Source organism: Colius striatus, chromosome 21 (assembly GCF_028858725.1).
Source record: "Colius striatus isolate bColStr4 chromosome 21, bColStr4.1.hap1, whole genome shotgun sequence".
NCBI lineage: Eukaryota > Metazoa > Chordata > Aves > Coliiformes > Coliidae > Colius > Colius striatus.
In genome coordinates, this window is record NC_084779.1 from 6081311 (window position 1) to 6098345 (window position 17035).

Consider the following 17035-nt stretch of genomic DNA (forward strand, 5'->3'; position numbering starts at 1 on the left):
GAGGAGCAGCACCTCTGTGCTGGTGACAGGGAGGTGTGGGCTCCTGTGCAGCAGAGGAACCCGTTCTCACCATTCGAGCTCTGGAGATGGTTTCTGTTTGCTGTCCGTGTGACAGGCCCCTCTTTCAGCATGACCTAAAGCCCAGGAACACGTTTTGGAGTGACCTCCAGCAGCATCCCTGTGGGAACTCCAGCAGGATGTGTGTCCAGCAAGTGTTTTATTGGGTGCTCTTCCTGAGCCCTGGGACCCAGAGCAGGGTTTGCCTCGGCTCGCTGTGCTGGGGGAAGAGCCAGGCTGTGTGCACATTTCTTGCCCTGGGACCTTTCACCCTTCTTAGCTTGAGTGTCTCTCAGGGGTATGTATATAAAGAAGGAAATGAGACAATGCAGCTGCTTTCAAATCAGTTTTTTGCTTCTGTTTGCGATTGAATCCTGTTAATTGTTGGTGCAATAATTATGCAAGTGACTCTGATAGGGACCATTTAGTTCAAGATTCAAGTGACCTTGAAGTTAAGACCTTACCTTCTTCCTTTCTCCCCCCACTTTCCCTTGCCCCTCCTTTACTAGCTGTCACATATGAATAAACTACATTAAAATAACAAACCCACACTAATTAGCTGATTGTGCTGGGAAGTGTGAGAGCAGAATTTCCTGTGTCTGTGTGAGGGGAGCAGGCAAAGGGGCCTGATCAACCGCCTGGTGCTCCAGCACACACACTTGCCAGGGCTCCTATCCTCCATACTGGTTCTTTCTGGTGCATACTGGTTCTCATCTCTGACAATTTGTAGACCCCATTAAGTGAATTCCTCCCTGTTCCTGGGTTAGGGAAGCTGCTCTTCCTGCTACCAGTGTTTGGGTGCAGTTACTGGCTGGTGTGGCTTTTGCAGCCACTCCATGTGGAGTGGAGCTGGGGACGTAAAAGCAGGTGGTGCTGCAGTCTGAAGGAGAGAGCAAGTCAGGCTTTCAGCAGCCTTCATATCCTGCCTGGGCCAGGAGAAAAGGCTGGTCCCTACCACATTTACCTGCCTGGGATGTTTGGGGCCTTTTGAGCCCAATTCAGTCCCAGCACACATATGTGCCTGTTTCTTGAGTCCAGTGGCATCCTTTGGTACCAGCATGCTCAGAGTGTGCCTCTGGCTGGGCTCTCCTGGCTGGGCTTCCACTCCGAGCTTGGGAAGCAGACGGCAGTCCCCCCTTCAGAGGATGACACTGCCCGTGGCTGGAGGCCCCTTGGGTTGGGACCAGCCTTTTGCTGTTTGGGTTCAAGTTGTCTGATCCCACTTTCTTACTTCTTTCCCCCCTCTCTCTTTCCAGCTGAAAGAACTATATGCACTGACGCAGCCTCAGGAAAACCCACGATGGCTGCCAAGCGCAAAGGCGGCCTGAAGCTGAATGCCATCTGTGCCAAGCTGAGCCGCCAGGTCGTGTTCGACCACGGGGCAGCCGAGCAGGCCCGAGCGGACAAGGGCCCGCAGCGGGACAGCAGCAACAAGGACCTGCCTCAGCCCGGCGCCAAGGAGCTGGGCACGGAGCTGGCAGATGGACTCAGCCGCGTGCAGAAGATCGAGGAGGACAAGAGGAGGGAGGTGATTGAGAAGTGGGTGAACGGGGAATACAACGAGGAGCCCTTGCTGGGCCGAGCTGAGGGCAAGGAGTGTAAAGGGGCCGAGAGCGCTGAGGTGCCCCCTGAAGGGGTTTACATGGTGCAGCCCAAGGGCTGCAGCGATGAGGAAGACAACGGGGATGAGGCCGATGCTCTGAGGGGCTCGCAGGATGGCAGCTTCCTGGATGACAGGGATTCAGACGGGCCAGCCTCGAAGGACGATGCCTACCGGTCCTCCAGTGGCGAGACAGGCTCCAAGCTGGGGGCAGGAACCACCTCAGGTAAGCCCTCTGTCCCCTCCACCTTCTCACGTCAGATTTTCTGTGGGACAGACGAAGCTGTTTGTGTCCATACCAGATACTGTCTGCATCTGGCAGCCAAGGAGGACAGTGAAAGCCCCAATCCCCATGCACAGGCTTGGCATTTTGCTCTTGGGACCACTCTGAGTTCAGCCTGCCCTTCCCAAGGGGGATGTTTGTCCCAAGGAGTGGATGTGGCTGGGTGGCTCTTTGAATTGTTTTGGTTCAAAAAGCCCTTGAAGCTGCTGCAGGCCCAGCCCTGCCCTCACCCTGCCCAGCCCAGCACTGACCCACAGCCCTCAGCACCTCAGCTCCAGGGCTTTGGGATCCCTCCAGGGCTGGGCACTCCCCCAGCTCCCTGGGCAGCCTGGCACAGGGCTCACACCCCTCTCAGGGAAACAGTTCTGCCTCAGCTCCAACCTCAACCTCCCCTGGGGCAACTTTTCCTCTTGTCCTGTCACTTATTACTTGGGAGCAGAGACCAACCTTCACCTCACCACAACCTCCTTTCAGGTAGTTGCAGACAGTGATCATGTCTCCCTTCAGCCTTTTTTTGTCCGAGAGAAGAAGGCTCCTTCCAGACCACAGATTCCTTGGTAGAGTGCATCTCCCCTCTAGACTCCTTCACACCATTCAGATGGAGATAGCTGTGGCTTGGGCTGGTTTCCTGCTCATGTATTTCCTCATGACGAGGAGGGGGAAAGGCAGAGTGCCCTTGTGGCAAACCCCAGGTGGATTCTGCAGCTTTGCTGTGCTGTGCAGTGCAGGCAGGGTTGTGCAAACACATTCATGCCCACATGTTGCATCTTAGACAAGGATAATCAACCCCCAGATCAGAGCTGACTAGGGGAGCCCCAGGCTGCAGGGGGAAAGCCATCATGCATTTCAACCCAGTAATTGCTGCTGCCATCCGATCCAGGATGGCAACTTGTGTGCAGTTGCAAGGTGTTTTCCCCCAGGCTGTGTGTGCATTTCTCATTTTCAGATAGCTTCTACCTTATTTTTGTCATTCACTCAATTCAGCAAGAGATGTTGGGGAAAGCCTCAGATGAATTTCTTTCCTCAGGTTCCCCCCAGATTGATTTGGGGGGGAGGGGGACACACATATGGGTGCTAAGCCTTGGTAAAACCTTAGCGTAAATGGAATTCTCTCCATTAGGGCAGAGCAGCTCCCTCCCCCGATTTGTCACTCGTCTGGGATGAATCTCTAATCAAAAAGCTCTCCCCCTAATCTGCTCCACCTGCACGCAGCCCTCCCCTGATCTCAGCACTTTGTGAATCCATCAAACTTTGCTCCTTTTGTGTGTGTGCGTGTTTTCCTCCTCCCGTTAATAACGCAGCCCGGGCTCATCTCCGTCTGTCCGTTCCCCTTCTGGAGAGGCACATTCTCTAGTCTTCACGAGTTCAGTGGCAGCGCACATAATTATGCATATAAGATATAAACAGAGCTGTTTAATTATCCTTCGCCACATCAGTGACAGAGTAATTAACAAACATTGCAAGATCAATGAGGAAAAGTGTGACCTTCAGTTTCCTTTGATAGGAAAGCCCTTGTCGTTCCCAGACACAAGGTGATTGTGCCTGGACTCTGTTTTGAGTTTGTTTTTATTCCCCACCACCACCATTTGCAGCTTTTATTTGCTACAAAAACTAAAAGGAGGGCAACTGAAACGTAAAAAATACGTTACCAAGTGTGGAAAGGGGAAAAAGAGCTGAGATTTGTCACTGGGGTGTAGGAGGGCTCAGCAAAATGCCTTTGTAGGGCTGTATTGTGAAAGGATTATGCAGAAATGCAGAAGCATTCCTGGGGGGCTGAAGGCTCATTTATGTTTAAGGCAGGTAATGGCACATGCAGGGTTGGGTTTACATATGCAGGCACATGGGATTTGCCTTGCAAACAGACATGCTGCCGGGTCTGGAGAGTCTGTTTCAAGAAGCCCGTTGTAAATGCTGCTCACAGCGTTTCAGTGGAAAGCACAGACTGAAACATCCCTTTGCTTCGGAAAGGACAAAGTTCTTTTCCTCTTCTGCTTTCCTCTGTCAGTCTTCCAGAAGATGGATTTGGAGCTGTTCATCACCGACTCCTCTCAGACCTGGGTGCAAGTTGAGTTTATTCTAGTGAGGTCTGGAACTGCCTATCCCAAAAAGAAGGGTTTTCTTTTCCTGGGAGTCAGGGTGTAGCAGGAGACAGAGGAACACGGCTCTGCCTTCCCAGCCAGTGCAGCTTCAGGGGAGTCATCACAGGAACCTGGTTTTGAAGGTTCTGAGCACTCAGTGCTCCCCCTGAGGACACAGAGGATACAGAGCTGGCAGTGCTCAGCAGCATTTATAATTGAGCCCATACTTCTTTGATCAGCTGGAAACTTGAGTAAAAAGCAGGAGCTGCTCAGAAAACCGGATCTTCCGTGGAAGTGGCTTTCTTAATCAGTGGGGAAAGGGACCTTAATTGTATGGGGCTGAGAAAGGTTCCTGCTTCCTGGAGTCCTGGTGTGTACACTCACAGCTTTATGGACTCCCAGCTACTGCTCGTGTCTTCCATTAGTCCCTCCTGTAATGTGATGCCAAATCCCTGCCACTCCTGGGTCAGACAGTGAGGCTTGTGGTGTATCAGGGAGGAGTTTGCAGAGACATGGTCCATGCAGTCCTCATCCTTTGAAACAGGATGGACAAAGGTGCATGTATGGCATCCCTCTTTGAGCCACACCTTGAAAGCAAGGGAGTGAGGAGTCGGTGCTCAGTCTTGCCTCGTGTGCCTCCCTGTGCTACGCTGGGAAACACGTTCAGGAGTCGCAGAGCTGGTGTCTGTCGGGAGATGGGTGTCAGAAGCTGATGTGGACGTGCAGATATGTGTCTTCATTCATTCGTGCACCCTCTCCTGCCCACTGACCGACCTGACTCCTCTACACATGTTTATATATAGCATTTAGCTTTCCCAGTACAGTCTCTGACAGAGATCCCTTTCCACAATCTCTGACGCACACATACCCAGGGAGATTTTCCTACACAGTCCCACGTTCTTTGCTCTGCCTGTTACTTACACAGTGGAGCTTTCCTCTTTGCAAGATCTCAAAGTTCTCCCTTCTTTTCTTAGCCTGTTGACTGAGTGTCTTAGAAAGGGAATGTTGGTCCTGCTTTCAACAAGAGGAGTTTTCTCTTCAGAATTTCCCGGGGACACTCCACTTGGGAGAGCACAGATGAGGAGTGCCTGTGTCTTGCTCATTATCCTCTAGCCCCCAAGTCCATACGTTTTGCCTCCCAAGCAGAATCAAGAGCAGAGCCCTGGCTGGGATATCCCATCCCCCAGTATCCAGACCTTGCACTCTGTTTGGGCTGTTTTGCTTTTCCTTCCATATATAGTGTGCTGCTGCAGGCTATTTTTAGCCCCTTTTTTGCTAGCTTCGGAGCCTTTGTGATACGATAGCTGCTCTGAGACACACAGATCTCTGCTCTTTGGCAATGCCCACAAATGGAGAGCAGCAGCAAGGGGAGAAGGAGACCTTTTATCATCACATAGAAAAGGAGAGGAAGAATGCAGTGCAGGGTGGGGGAAGAAGACCCAGGGACAATTCTTCTCCTGACTTCCAGGGCTGCACAGTTCTGCTGGGGATTTGTTTCCCAGCTGCTGTCCTGCATCACTTTTGTCTGCATGTTGGTATGAGGAGGGTTTCTGATGATTAGGTGATAACAATTACCTCTTCAGCATTGTTTGTATGTGCAATGAGTTGGCTGTGCCTCATACCATCTGTGTGATGAGACAGCTCCCTCCCATCAGGTGCCTCGGCTAGAAGAGCCTCTGGGCTCCTGGGTAGGTGCCCCTGCAAATAAGAAGAGGTGGTCGTGACTTTGGGGGATGTGTAGGTGGGCTCATGCTGGGGGGAGTGAAGGTGCACTTGGTAGGGGACAGTGTACAGTGAGAACTGGCCAGGATTTCATCTCATATGTGCTCTCAGCTCAAGCTCAGACTTTGCAAAGCTCTAAGAGAGTTCTGAAAACTCCCCTTTTCTTATGGTCATGGGTTTTGCATCTAACTGTTGACATCAATTAAGGTCTAGTCCCCACAGGTACCAGAGGTGCTTTGCAAGACCAGGTGTGCATATGATAGAAGTTTAGAAAGGAGCTGGTCTCCTACAATGTTTCATTTACTCCAGTATCCCAAGAAAATACCAGGCTTCCTTGAATCTCCTCCCTGGGTTTGTGATGTCTGTGAGGGCTGAGCTGGGATTTGTAAAACTCATTTGAGATGTGGGATTGAAAAAGAGAGTCTCCTCTCTTTTGTTTTCACGTGCTGCAGGTTGGGATAAAGAAGGAAAGAGGTGGCTGGTTTTCAAGGCAGCTGTTAAAGCTAGTAAAAAAACCCTTCACGCTCAATAGCTGAATTTCCTCTCTGTGGTGTTCTTTCTCCCCTTGCAATTTGGCACAGGCTGTCTAGGGTTCTTCTGTGCAGCACTTAGAAGTCAGGGCATTGTGAAGGAGGCTAGGGGATTGTTTTACAGGTCCAGAAAGAGAGGAAAAGCAGAACAGCGAAAGCAGATTTAACAGAAACAGGGAAGTGGTAGACCCAATAGGGATTTTATGGGTTTAATCACTTTTGTTGGGTCATAGGGTTACATTGAAATGGAGGTGGAGGAGAGAAAAAGAGGTAGAAAGGAGAACTGCTTTAAAGCAAGACGAAATTATTTAATCTGCCTGTGTGTGAAAGATAAAGTTGATGGCTTTGGTGGGGTGTTAGAGGGGCCAGAGGAGAGGGTCAAGTGGGGAAGAAGAGAAGAAATGATCCTGCCTCTGAGGATGGAGGAGTAGTCTTTCCTCGTGGTTTCCTTCTTACAAGTCTTGTTATTGGACAGTGTGGGGCATGATTTGGCATTTAACATCCTTTGAGAGTAATCCTGACCCATGAGGTTGTGCTGCAAAAAGCTACAAGCTGAGGCAGACCCTGCAGGGGCTCTGCCACCCATTCTGGAACTAACAGGGTGTTTATTCTCCAGTCAGGCATCCCAAAATCCCACACAGGATGCTGGCCCTGAGTGCCCAGACCTGGAAAGTCATTTTAGGCTAACCCAGCTCCCAGCACTTAGCAGACGTGTCTTTGTCCTTCTGCTTGGAGGCTTCAGGCATGTCCTTTGCATTGCTATTCTCACCTACCACGTCATGCAGCAGCACTTCTGCGGCAGGAACACAGCTGCACCGGGCAATATTGGAACAGAAATCTGACCTTCATGGTCTTGCACGTTTTAGTGCCCATTGCAGACAATCTCTTCCTCCCTATAGTCCTGTGCAAAGCAATTTGTGGGAGCTGATGGCTGCTGAACCTCTCCTTGGCTCATTGTCTGGGTCTGGCGTGCATGGAACTGCTCCCGTGGATGTGCCTGCTGTGTGTGGCATCTCTGCCTCTCAGATCCCCAAATCCTGGGGGGCTGTTTTCACGTTTGGGAGCAGCTGAGCTGTTCTGTGGCTGTGTCTCAGTGCCTTCTTTTCCCACGATGGTTCAAGGGAACGTTGATTTGGTTTGAGCAGGCTCCAGTGCCTGGAACCTCCGTTCTGCTGCCAGTGTACCCGCCTGTGCTGGCTCCCTGTGAACGAGTGTGCTTGCCCACGAGAGCTAGAGTGAGTGATTAGAAAGGATGACGAGGGAGGTTTGAAGGACTCCAGCACACAGTAAATCTTTACTCTGCAGGAGAAAGCAAGAGGGAGAGGAGGAGGAGCGCTGTGTCAGACTGAAGCCTAAATGAGTCCAAGCTGGCACGTCAGAGCAATCTTTATTTCCTCCTTTACACTGATATTGGGTGACCTCCAGATGTGTGTTCTTCCCCTCCTGGTGGCCTGTGAAACTGCCTGAGGGAGTAGAGGAGGGAGGGAGGGAGAGACCTGAGGAAGGACAGCTTTTGCTCATTCTTCCTCCCTGTGATCACAATCAGGTAGACTAACCCCTTCCTGCCCCTTCCCCAGCCCACGCTGCAGAGAACAGGCTTTCCCCCCCTCTCTGGAACCTGCATCAGGACAACAGCTCTTTCTGTCTTCAATCCCCATCCTTCTGGAGGGAAGGCTGTTCCTTGCCTACTTCCCACCTGTGTGGATTTTTCCCTTCACGGGTCTTGCCAGAAGCTGTTCTTGGCTGCTCAGGAGGCTGCCTGTAGGCTTCCACAGCCTTCACTGAATTGTGGCTTCTTTTCACGTGGAGAGTGGTGGCTCTGCAGACCTTGGGACTGAGAAGGAGCAGAGCGAGTTGGGTGGAAAGAACTCTTACAAACAGGGGAGGCAAGGACAGCAACAGCTATAGGGAACTATCCTGCCTTTGTCTTGCCTTCTCCTCTCCGCTCCTTCTCCCCCCACTCCTCACTGCCAAGCCTCTCATGCATATGGCCTCTCCCTCTCTTCCCCCATCTTAATTCATCTCCACCTCTGCTCTGCACTTTGCCATCCTGCCCTCCTCCCGCTCCACCCCCTACATTGTCTTGCCCCATCTCCCTTACCCATTTCACAGCACGCTCCCTGCCTCAGGCGTTCCTCCCCCTCCTCGCACAGCAGCCCCAGCAGCCTGTCCCTGCCCACCCCCAGGGACAGGGCTGTGCAGGCCTCGGCATAGCGGCGTTGGTCTCACTTCCAGGAAAATTACTTTTTCTTCATATTAGGCCAAGGCAAGAGTGCAGAGACATTTATGAAACTTTGTTTAATGTACTGAAAAGCCATCGGCTAGAACATTTAGGAAATTGATTTTCCTGGCATTGATGAACTCTTTTTATTTTACCCCAGTATTAATTACTTTTTCCTTCTTTTTTTTTAAACAAATTAATTTAAGAGTCGTAAAACCTAACAAGTGAGCCAAACGTCAGTAGATCATGTTCCCCTTCTCCCCTTCCTCCCCCTCCCCGCCGCTCTGGGAGGAGAAGAGAACTCCAGGGCTCGCGTGACCGCCTCTCGCTCTGCTTCCGTGCAGGGGAAGCGTCGTCGCTGCGGGATTACGCCGCCACCACCATGAACGAGTTCCTGGGCATGTTTGGCTACGACGACCAGAACATGAGGGACGAGCTGGCCCGTAAGATCAGCTTTGACAAGCTGAACGCTGCTACCTCAGAGGCCCCCGCCGCCGCCGCCCTGCCCGGGGAAGACGCCGTGAGCAAGCGCGCCCGCTTCTCCAAGTACGAGGAGTACATCCGCAAGCTGAAGGCTGGGGAGCAGCTCTCCTGGCCCATGCACTTGGCCAAACCCGAGGAGCTGGGCTCCAAACTGGGCAAAGAAGCTTCCTCGGTGCTGGCACAGCCCATTCGGGTGCCGGGTCCTGATGCCTCCATGCTGACGGAGACCAAAGCCACCATCCTGCCGCTGCCCTCTCCCAGCAGCTCCCAGATGCAGGGCCTGATGTCCCGGGCCTCCAAGTATGACTTCTTCATTCAGAAGCTGAAGACGGGTGAGAGCATCAGGCCACAAAACGGCAACACTTACAAGAAGGCCTCCAAGTATGACCTAGAAAACGTCAAGTACTTGCACCTTTTCAAGCCTGGAGAAGGAAGCCCAGATATGGGAGGAGCCATCGCCTTCAAGACAGGCAAAGTGGGCCGGCCTTCCAAGTACGATGTGAGGAACATTCAGAAGCTTACTCCAGTGAAAGCTCCAACGCCCAGCCTGGCCCCAGCTCCCCTCGCCAGCAACCCCAGCAGCACTCCCGTGGCTGGGCCAGAGCAATCCGTCTCATTGCCATTCAACACTCCTGAGTACCTGAAATCCACTTTCTCCAAGACAGACTCCATCACAACTGGAACGGTCTCTACAGTGAAGTAAGTGTCCTCCCGCTGTTCTTCTCTCTGTATCATACCTAAGGTCTGTGTGTGGGTCAGTGGGCAGCTCCAGTTCATGTGCTGACAAATAACTGCACTGTTCCACTGATGCTTCTTTTTGCTCTCTGTTGGAGTGGCTGCTCCTCCTTTGCACCTTATGCCCCTGTTTATTTGCACTGAGGATGTGGCCTGATATCAGCAGTCACAGCCACGAATCTAGAGCCCACTAGCTCCTGAGTTCATACATTAATGTGAAAGATGAGGGGTCGAGGTTGTCAGTGCTTTCTCCCTCTGGTTCCCCAAGCATGCAGCTGTCTCCGCAGGAGAACACAATTCTTGCTGCCATTTAACTTGATGGCAAAACTGCTGATGTTACTGTTAGCAAGATGGGCCTTTTTGTTTGTCCCAGAGCTCAGAAGACATTTTGGTGCCTAATTCCCATCAATTTTCAGAGGAGTTAGGCATTACAGAGTTCTGTGGGGCCAGGTCTGTGTCTTCTCAATTTGCTTGTTCCTTACACAAATAGAGGTGATTCAATTACCCCTCAGACTGGGCAAACTCATTAGCCCAATTACCACTAATAACCTCCTACACACACGTTGCTGGCAATCTCTGCAGTGATGCCACTGACTGAATGAAGATATCTGAAGGCCTTGCCAAACCTTGGATTGCTTTTTAATGTGGCTTCCAGAGGTGGTAGCTGTCAAAAAGCTACATCTGTATGTGAGGCTGTGCAGGAGGAAAAAGGGAGGGAGTTCTCTGCTTTCTTGTCGTGGTTTGAATTTGTTTCTCACGGTGGACCTGAGGCCCTTGTCAGCTGTGAATCCCATGGGGTCATTTGTATTAAGTCTAAGACCTCTGGCCTGCACTCCTGTGGCAAATGCCACCACACACCCTCCACTGCTTTGGCCACTGGTAAGGAGGAAGGCTGGTTTATGTTTAGTGTGTAGAGCTAGGAGGCCTTGGGCTGGATCCTCATTTGAAGGCTCTTTGCATTCTCAAGGCAAATCTGCATCCCCCCCTTTCCATGTTTCCCCACTTAGAAGGCAGAGCTAATGATACTTGTCTTCCACATCCCAGCTGCAGACAGATTTGGGAGCTCTGTGGTTAAGGTGTATGGGAAAGGGCAGAAGATTGGCATCTGCATCTGATCCCTGCTCAGGATGAAACCTGTATGTGCTCCAGATGGCAGGCAGGGACTGCTGTCACTAAAACCCACTGTTGCCAATATTCCTGTGGGCACAGTGCCTTGTTGTGGCTGACTTGGCCAGGGCCTCTGTGCCTGAAGAGTGCACAGGACGCTCAGCTGCCTGGAGTTCAGTCTGTTTGAGGGGCCCTGAGCCTCTTCCTACGTGCTTTGGTGTTGCAGAGATCCCAGTTTGATTTCCTTTCTCTTGCCCATTTCCTGCCACTTGCAGATGTGGGTTTGCAGCACCATGGTGATCCCTCCTCTAGCCACAGCACTTCCTCAGCTGCAACAGGAATGGAGGTGACCAGGGCCTTCAGCCTGGCAGCCCCACTGTCCTGATCACACACTGGAGTACAGAAGGGGCTCTGGTGCCTTCCTCATGCTGCTTACTAGTTACAGGCTTCCATGATAAAACAGCCCATTAAGTGTGCTGGTGTGGCATCTGGGACCTGGCTTTCCATACACAGTCCCCAGCTGGGACCAAATAACCTGTCAGGAGCTGCCCCTTACTCTCACACCTGCACTTATACCCTGGCCATGGGTTTAATCTCCAACACCTGATGCCATTAACCTACCCTGAATTGATCTACCTGCTTCAAATTAACCATGTGCAAAAGTGTGTTTAAACCAGGCTTCAGAGCTGTCACAAGCAGGAGCAGAAGTTGGGCTTAGGCAAAACTGAGTAGGGAGACCACATACAGCCTGTCTGGGATTGTTTCTGTGTGCCACTGTCTCTTAGGTGAGCTGGAGTCTGACTCCATGTAATTTTTCTCCCAATGGTATTAAGTAACCCAAGCCTTTGGGACAGTTGGGTTGGCTTTCTCATTTTTAAGGCACATATATAGGGGCTTTGTTGCAGGGAGGTGGTTGTTTCCACGTGGCCATCCCTTGTTTGTCTGTGGGTGTTTGGTTTTTTTCTGTGGAAACAGATTTCCATAGTTGATCTTCTCAGTGTCTCCAGCCAACTGAACTGAGTGTGGGTAGGTGGGCTGTGTGCTTCCCTGGGAAGAGGTGCAGGGTTTAAGGAAGAGGGAGGTTAAACCTATGGGGGTCTTTGCTGGATATTCTTCCCTGGGCTCTCTTTTCTGATGTGTCAGTCGTATGTGGGAGAAGCAAGGAGCGTAGTCTGTGTCCTGTTGCTGCCTGCTGACCAGCTCTGCCCCGTGTGTTTCCCATTAGGAACGGATTACCCACTGACAAACCGGCTGTCAGCGAAGACGTCAACATTTACCAGAAGTATATTGCCAGGTAGGCAAGACTCTTCACTTTCTTGGGGAGAGGGCTGGAAGGAAGAGGGGTGAGTTTTGGTGGCTCAGATGAGGTCTTGTCCATCTGAATCAGGTGTTTAAAGCAGTCATCAGCAGTTTCATGTCCCTCTGGCATCTGTAGTTGCTCTGTTGCCCTGCTGTGAGAGGCGCACAGGCACGCCACGAGCATGCTCAGCTCCCCAGAGCTGCTCCACTGTGTGACAAAGAGTGGGAGAAGGTTTCATTGCAGAAGCCCGGGATTTAAGTGGGAGTGCTGTCTCTTGGCTGTCATTCTTTCTCCCCTACCACATCCAGTGCCTGCAGGAGGCAAGCAGAGAACATCTCACCTCTGGGAATCTAGGCTGGAGGAATTCTCAAGTGTCTGGAGTTTAGGCAGCTCTTGGCATCAGTGTGGGATGTTTATCTGAGGAAATTTTGCAGCTCATTTATATGAGAAAGCCTCACTGAATAAGGTGAAGACTAGGGCACCTTATCACAGCTGTGGGCAGGCTTAGGTCAGGAATGAGCAATGCTGAGAGGGAGCCCAAGGCTGTTGTGGTGAGACAGAGTAATGCCAGGAGAGCCAGAGGGACAGAGGAGATGATTGCATCACACCTGCCTGATTTACAGCTCATGGTGTACAGGGTCTGTCAGCCTTTGCACCTGGCCTGTTGAGTCCTCCATCTGTCCTGTGAGAAAGCTCACTACCAAAGCCCCTTGTATACAGAAAGACACTAGTCAGGGAAGCGAGCAAACACTTGAGAGATAAAACTGAAGGGTTTGTTCCCATCAGCACTTGGGCAGTTATTAACAAGAGGGGAGGGAAATGTGTTCTCACCTTGCCAGAGTCTACAGAGTCTCCCTGTGGGAGGCTGGAAGGTGCCAGGGAAGAAGACCTTGGCACATCAGCAGGAGGAAGGGATGGGAACAGTGCTCTCCCCAGATGGGGAGTGGAACGAGGGGTCATTCCCTTTCCTGCCTTTTGCCCAAATCCCTGCTGTAGGAGAGGAGGCAGAAAATCTTATGGGAAGAAAGGATGGTTGCACCACCATGTACAGCTCCTCAAGCAGCAGTCCATGCAGTGTGTGTGGCAGCTCACTGCCTCCTGAGAGAGCACAGGCAGGACAGCAGGGCTTTGAGCCCATCCTTGCACAGGGCAGGAGGAGCTGCACCCTCCGATTGCCGAGCTTGCAGGATCCACAGACGTTGCAGCGAGAGAGGAGATGCCACCCCCTCTGTCCCCAGTTCCCCACTCAAGCAGAGCTGTATAAACACTCATCCACATCCACTGTTGGTAGAGCTCTGCAATCCCCTTCCCCTGGGTCAGGCAGGTAACAGAGGGAGGCTTGTGAGAGCTAAGGGACACCACATCCTGCTCAGAAGGCTCCGCAAGCCGCCCGTTGGCAGCACAGCCACTTCCCTTCAATTTACACACCATTTTAAAAACAGTTTAAAGCCTTAAAATCAAGGGGGTTGGGGGGGGGGGGGAGAGAGAGAGACACACACGACACTCTATGTCTGTACTGCATAATTAGCTTAATGAGTTTGCCAAAGCCACTGCCAAAAGCTGCCCAGGGATAATCCATTCTCTCACACAACAAAACAAAACCTCTTACTTAGCTACTTTGGGTTGGGTTGGGGGTTTTTTTCCTCCCCCCTCCCTGTATATTTATAATTAAGAAAGAAAAAAAAAAAAGACCACAGAAAAAAAATTATTATTATTATTATTAGTGCCTCAGCAGATGGTGCTTCTGGCAGCACTTACTTAAATATTTATTTCTGTGTGAGTTTCCTCCCCCCTTATAATTGGGGTGGGTTGGGGCTTTTTTTTTCCTCTCTTCCTTCTTTCACATCATCGTTACAGGGTAATGAGTCTGTAAACACTCTGTAAGCATGCTGACTTCTTTATTTAGTATCTTCAGTATTATTTATTTCTCTTGGTTTTTCTTTTCTACCCCCCTGCCACATCAAGACTGGTTCTTTCTGGCCAAAAAGAAAGAAAGAAGAAAGAAAGTGAAGCGATTAGAGTCAGGGAAAGGGGAGTGGAGGGGGGGGGGGGGTGTTGTGGGGAAAATGGATCTGTGTGTCTGCATGGGCAGTTTAGGAGTTGGGATTTGCATATTGGTGTGATTAAATGGGTTGGGGAGGGTGTCTGTTGGTGTGCATGGAAATTGTGGGTGCGTTCCTGTCACTCCAGAGGGGCTGCTGCTGTAGCCTGGCGTGTGCGCATGTAAATGTGTGTGTGCGTGTGTGTGTGTGAGCTTTCCTGCTCTGAAAAAAACCCTAAACAGATGCTCTGCTTTAAAAATTAATAGCTTTGAACTGTTTCAAGTGTCAGAAGAAACACAGGATAAATATAACCCTTTAGGAGCTCAACCTTACAGGCTGCAAGAGCAGAGTTTCCCCTCGGTGTGGTGGTTACCGCTAACCTCCTTCCCCAGGCACACGCTTGGGTCCGACACTTGCCTCTCCCTTCCTGCGCTGTAGCCACCACACACACACCTCTGGGTGGCACGTGGAAGGGAGGGTGGGAGATGGAAGTGCCAGAGTGGCTTCTTTGGCTGTTGCTTTTAAAGCCAAGCCCATGAGTTGCCCCTGCTAGGATGCTGCAAGTAACTCAGCCCCTACAGCCAGATCTGGCCCTTCAGCTGGCACCTCTGGTCAGTTTGTCTCCTCACTTCTGATGTTTTGGACTGCTTTTTTTCAAAGGTGTACATTTGTCAGCAAGATCTCTCTCTTCCCTCTGCCAGCCCCACACAGCCCTTTGCTGTCTCTTCCCCAGCTCATCAATGGGATAGGGAGGAAGCTTTCCACACAGCAGTTTCTTTCCTTTAAAGCTGCTGGTGGTGCTGCTGAAATAACAGACTGGCAGGGCCAGTTGGTTGGATGAGCTGCATGTACCTGGTTAATGCCATGGTGACTCAGGCTGCTCCCTGTGCCCTGGACTAGCCTCACAATTGGCCAGGCGTTGAGCAGGAATGGCTTCCTCTGCTTCCAGCTCCACACCTTTGTTTGTGCAGCCAGCTTTGCTGTTTGCCTTGTGGTTTGTTTCTTCTCTGCTGCTGAGGTTTGTTCCAGTTTCTCAATCACCTGTTCCGACGTGATCCTGATTTCCTGCAGTATTTCTTCTCCTTCCCCAGGGAAAGGCATGTCTGCTCCTGGCATCTGTCCCTGTCTCCCTTTGTGAATGCTGAGGCAAAGAAGTCATTTAATTTTTTAGCAATGTCTATCTTTTCTGTCAATTAAGTCCCCTTTCCATCTCCTAGAGGCCCTGCTGTCTCCACAGTTGACCTCCCCTTCCTCACCGTGCCTCAGAAATGCCTGATTTAGTGCTGCTTTTCACCCCCACATGTTTCTGTCCTGTGGCTCAGTGTTACCTTGCCAAATGATGATCCGTCATCTCCCCTGCTCCTGCCCTGCTCAGTTGCCCCAGAACACCCTCACTCCTCTCATTTTTCCTCTTTACCCGTTGCCCTTCCTCATTTCTCTCCCATGCCCTTTACCATCTGCACTCCTGCTGTGTTTAGCACTAAGTGACGTGAGGAACCTTTGAGGAACCTTTGAGCAGATGGCACTTTATCTTTGAATATTTCCCCTCTGAGTCCCCTTCTCTCCACTGCTTTTCCCTTTCAAGCTCTTCAGCTCTTCCAGGGCCCTCTAGAATATACATCAGAGAATTCAGTGCACTGATTAGCCCATTATTGGATCACCCCCTTTTGCCAGTTACCAGTGTGCCTGTCAGCCAATACATTCTGTGTCCTGTTTGTGTGTAGACACTATATGACATTTTTGCCTTTCTGGGGTTATTTCTATCCTGTATGTCTGGAGTTTCCAAATTTGCTGTGTGGAATGCTTTGTGGTGGCCTGCAGAAAAGGTTTGGGATGGGTGCACGTTGTTGGCTGTTGCTTGTGTCTGGATTCTGATTGCACTCTAAGGCAGGCTGGAAGCTGCTGGGGTGTCTGAACTGTAGAATTGTGTGTATTTAATTCAAGCAACCCTCCTTTCTTTCTCTTCCCCAAGTAAGCAACTTAGGTAACAGAGATGGAAAAACAGGCAGATTAGGGATGTGCAAGACCTTAATGATCTTCCTCCAGAGGCACCTTTAAATAGTGACAAATAAGAAGTGGGAGGCAGGAGGGTCACCATGCTTGGAAGGGGATAAAGGGGTTTAATACCAGGAATGGGACTTAATTTGCACCTTACTTACAGGCACTACCACCAGGACACTGTTTTATTCTCTTTCCCTTTCTTTCTCCTGTCCTCCCCTCATGTTTGCAGGTTCTCTGGCAGTCAGCACTGTGGACATATACACTGTGCATACCAGTATAGAGAACATTACCACTGCCTTGACCCAGAGTGCAACTACCAGGTAAAGGAATGGTAAAAAGTTACCAGCACAGCTACCTGAATGTCAAGGGGTACAACCTAGGGGAGATGCATGTCCTCTCGTGCTTTCCTCCTCCATTCACACACACACACACATCCTCTTTGCTGCTCTGAAAGAGGGCAAGATCTATTTTGTTCCCATTTAACCCGATCTAACATCCCTTAACCAAACCCAGACCACCATAACGAAGAGCAGAACACAGATCAGCTCAAGTCAGTGGGAACTACTCCAGATTTCCATCAGTGACACCGAGAGAATAAATTCTGCTGAGTTACAAATCGTGCCTGAAACTGAGGAATGCTGATCTGTTAGTCTGTCTCTTCCCTCCTGCTGCCCGAGTGACATGGGAGCAGCAATATCTGCAACAAAACACCCAATAAGACCAGCAGCAGCCTGGGATTTGTGGGGAAGGCGTGGGGGCAGGAGCGTGTGGGATGCTGTAATTGCTGGGAGCCCTGCCAGGGCAGGGACGTCAAGCCAGCCGAGTCACGTGCTGTGTTTGTTTACCCTCTGCAGAGGTCTGTGAGTTTGACACTGC

At 50.9% G+C, this 17035-nt stretch overlaps 1 protein-coding gene across 6 annotated transcripts in view; it reads left to right on the top strand.

Annotated features, from left to right (window-relative positions):
• The window catches only part of CASZ1 (castor zinc finger 1), a 198683-nt gene that overhangs the window by 149085 nt on the left and 32563 nt on the right, over positions 1-17035 (top strand). For all 6 annotated transcript variants that reach the window (XM_062012807.1, XM_062012811.1, XM_062012808.1 and 3 more), the window contains 4 exons: positions 1314-1883; positions 8836-9673; positions 12042-12110; positions 16389-16479. In XM_062012807.1, the coding sequence (XP_061868791.1) occupies positions 1314-1883; positions 8836-9673; positions 12042-12110; positions 16389-16479 (1568 nt within the window). The remainder of the gene's footprint in view (positions 1-1313; positions 1884-8835; positions 9674-12041; positions 12111-16388; positions 16480-17035) is intronic.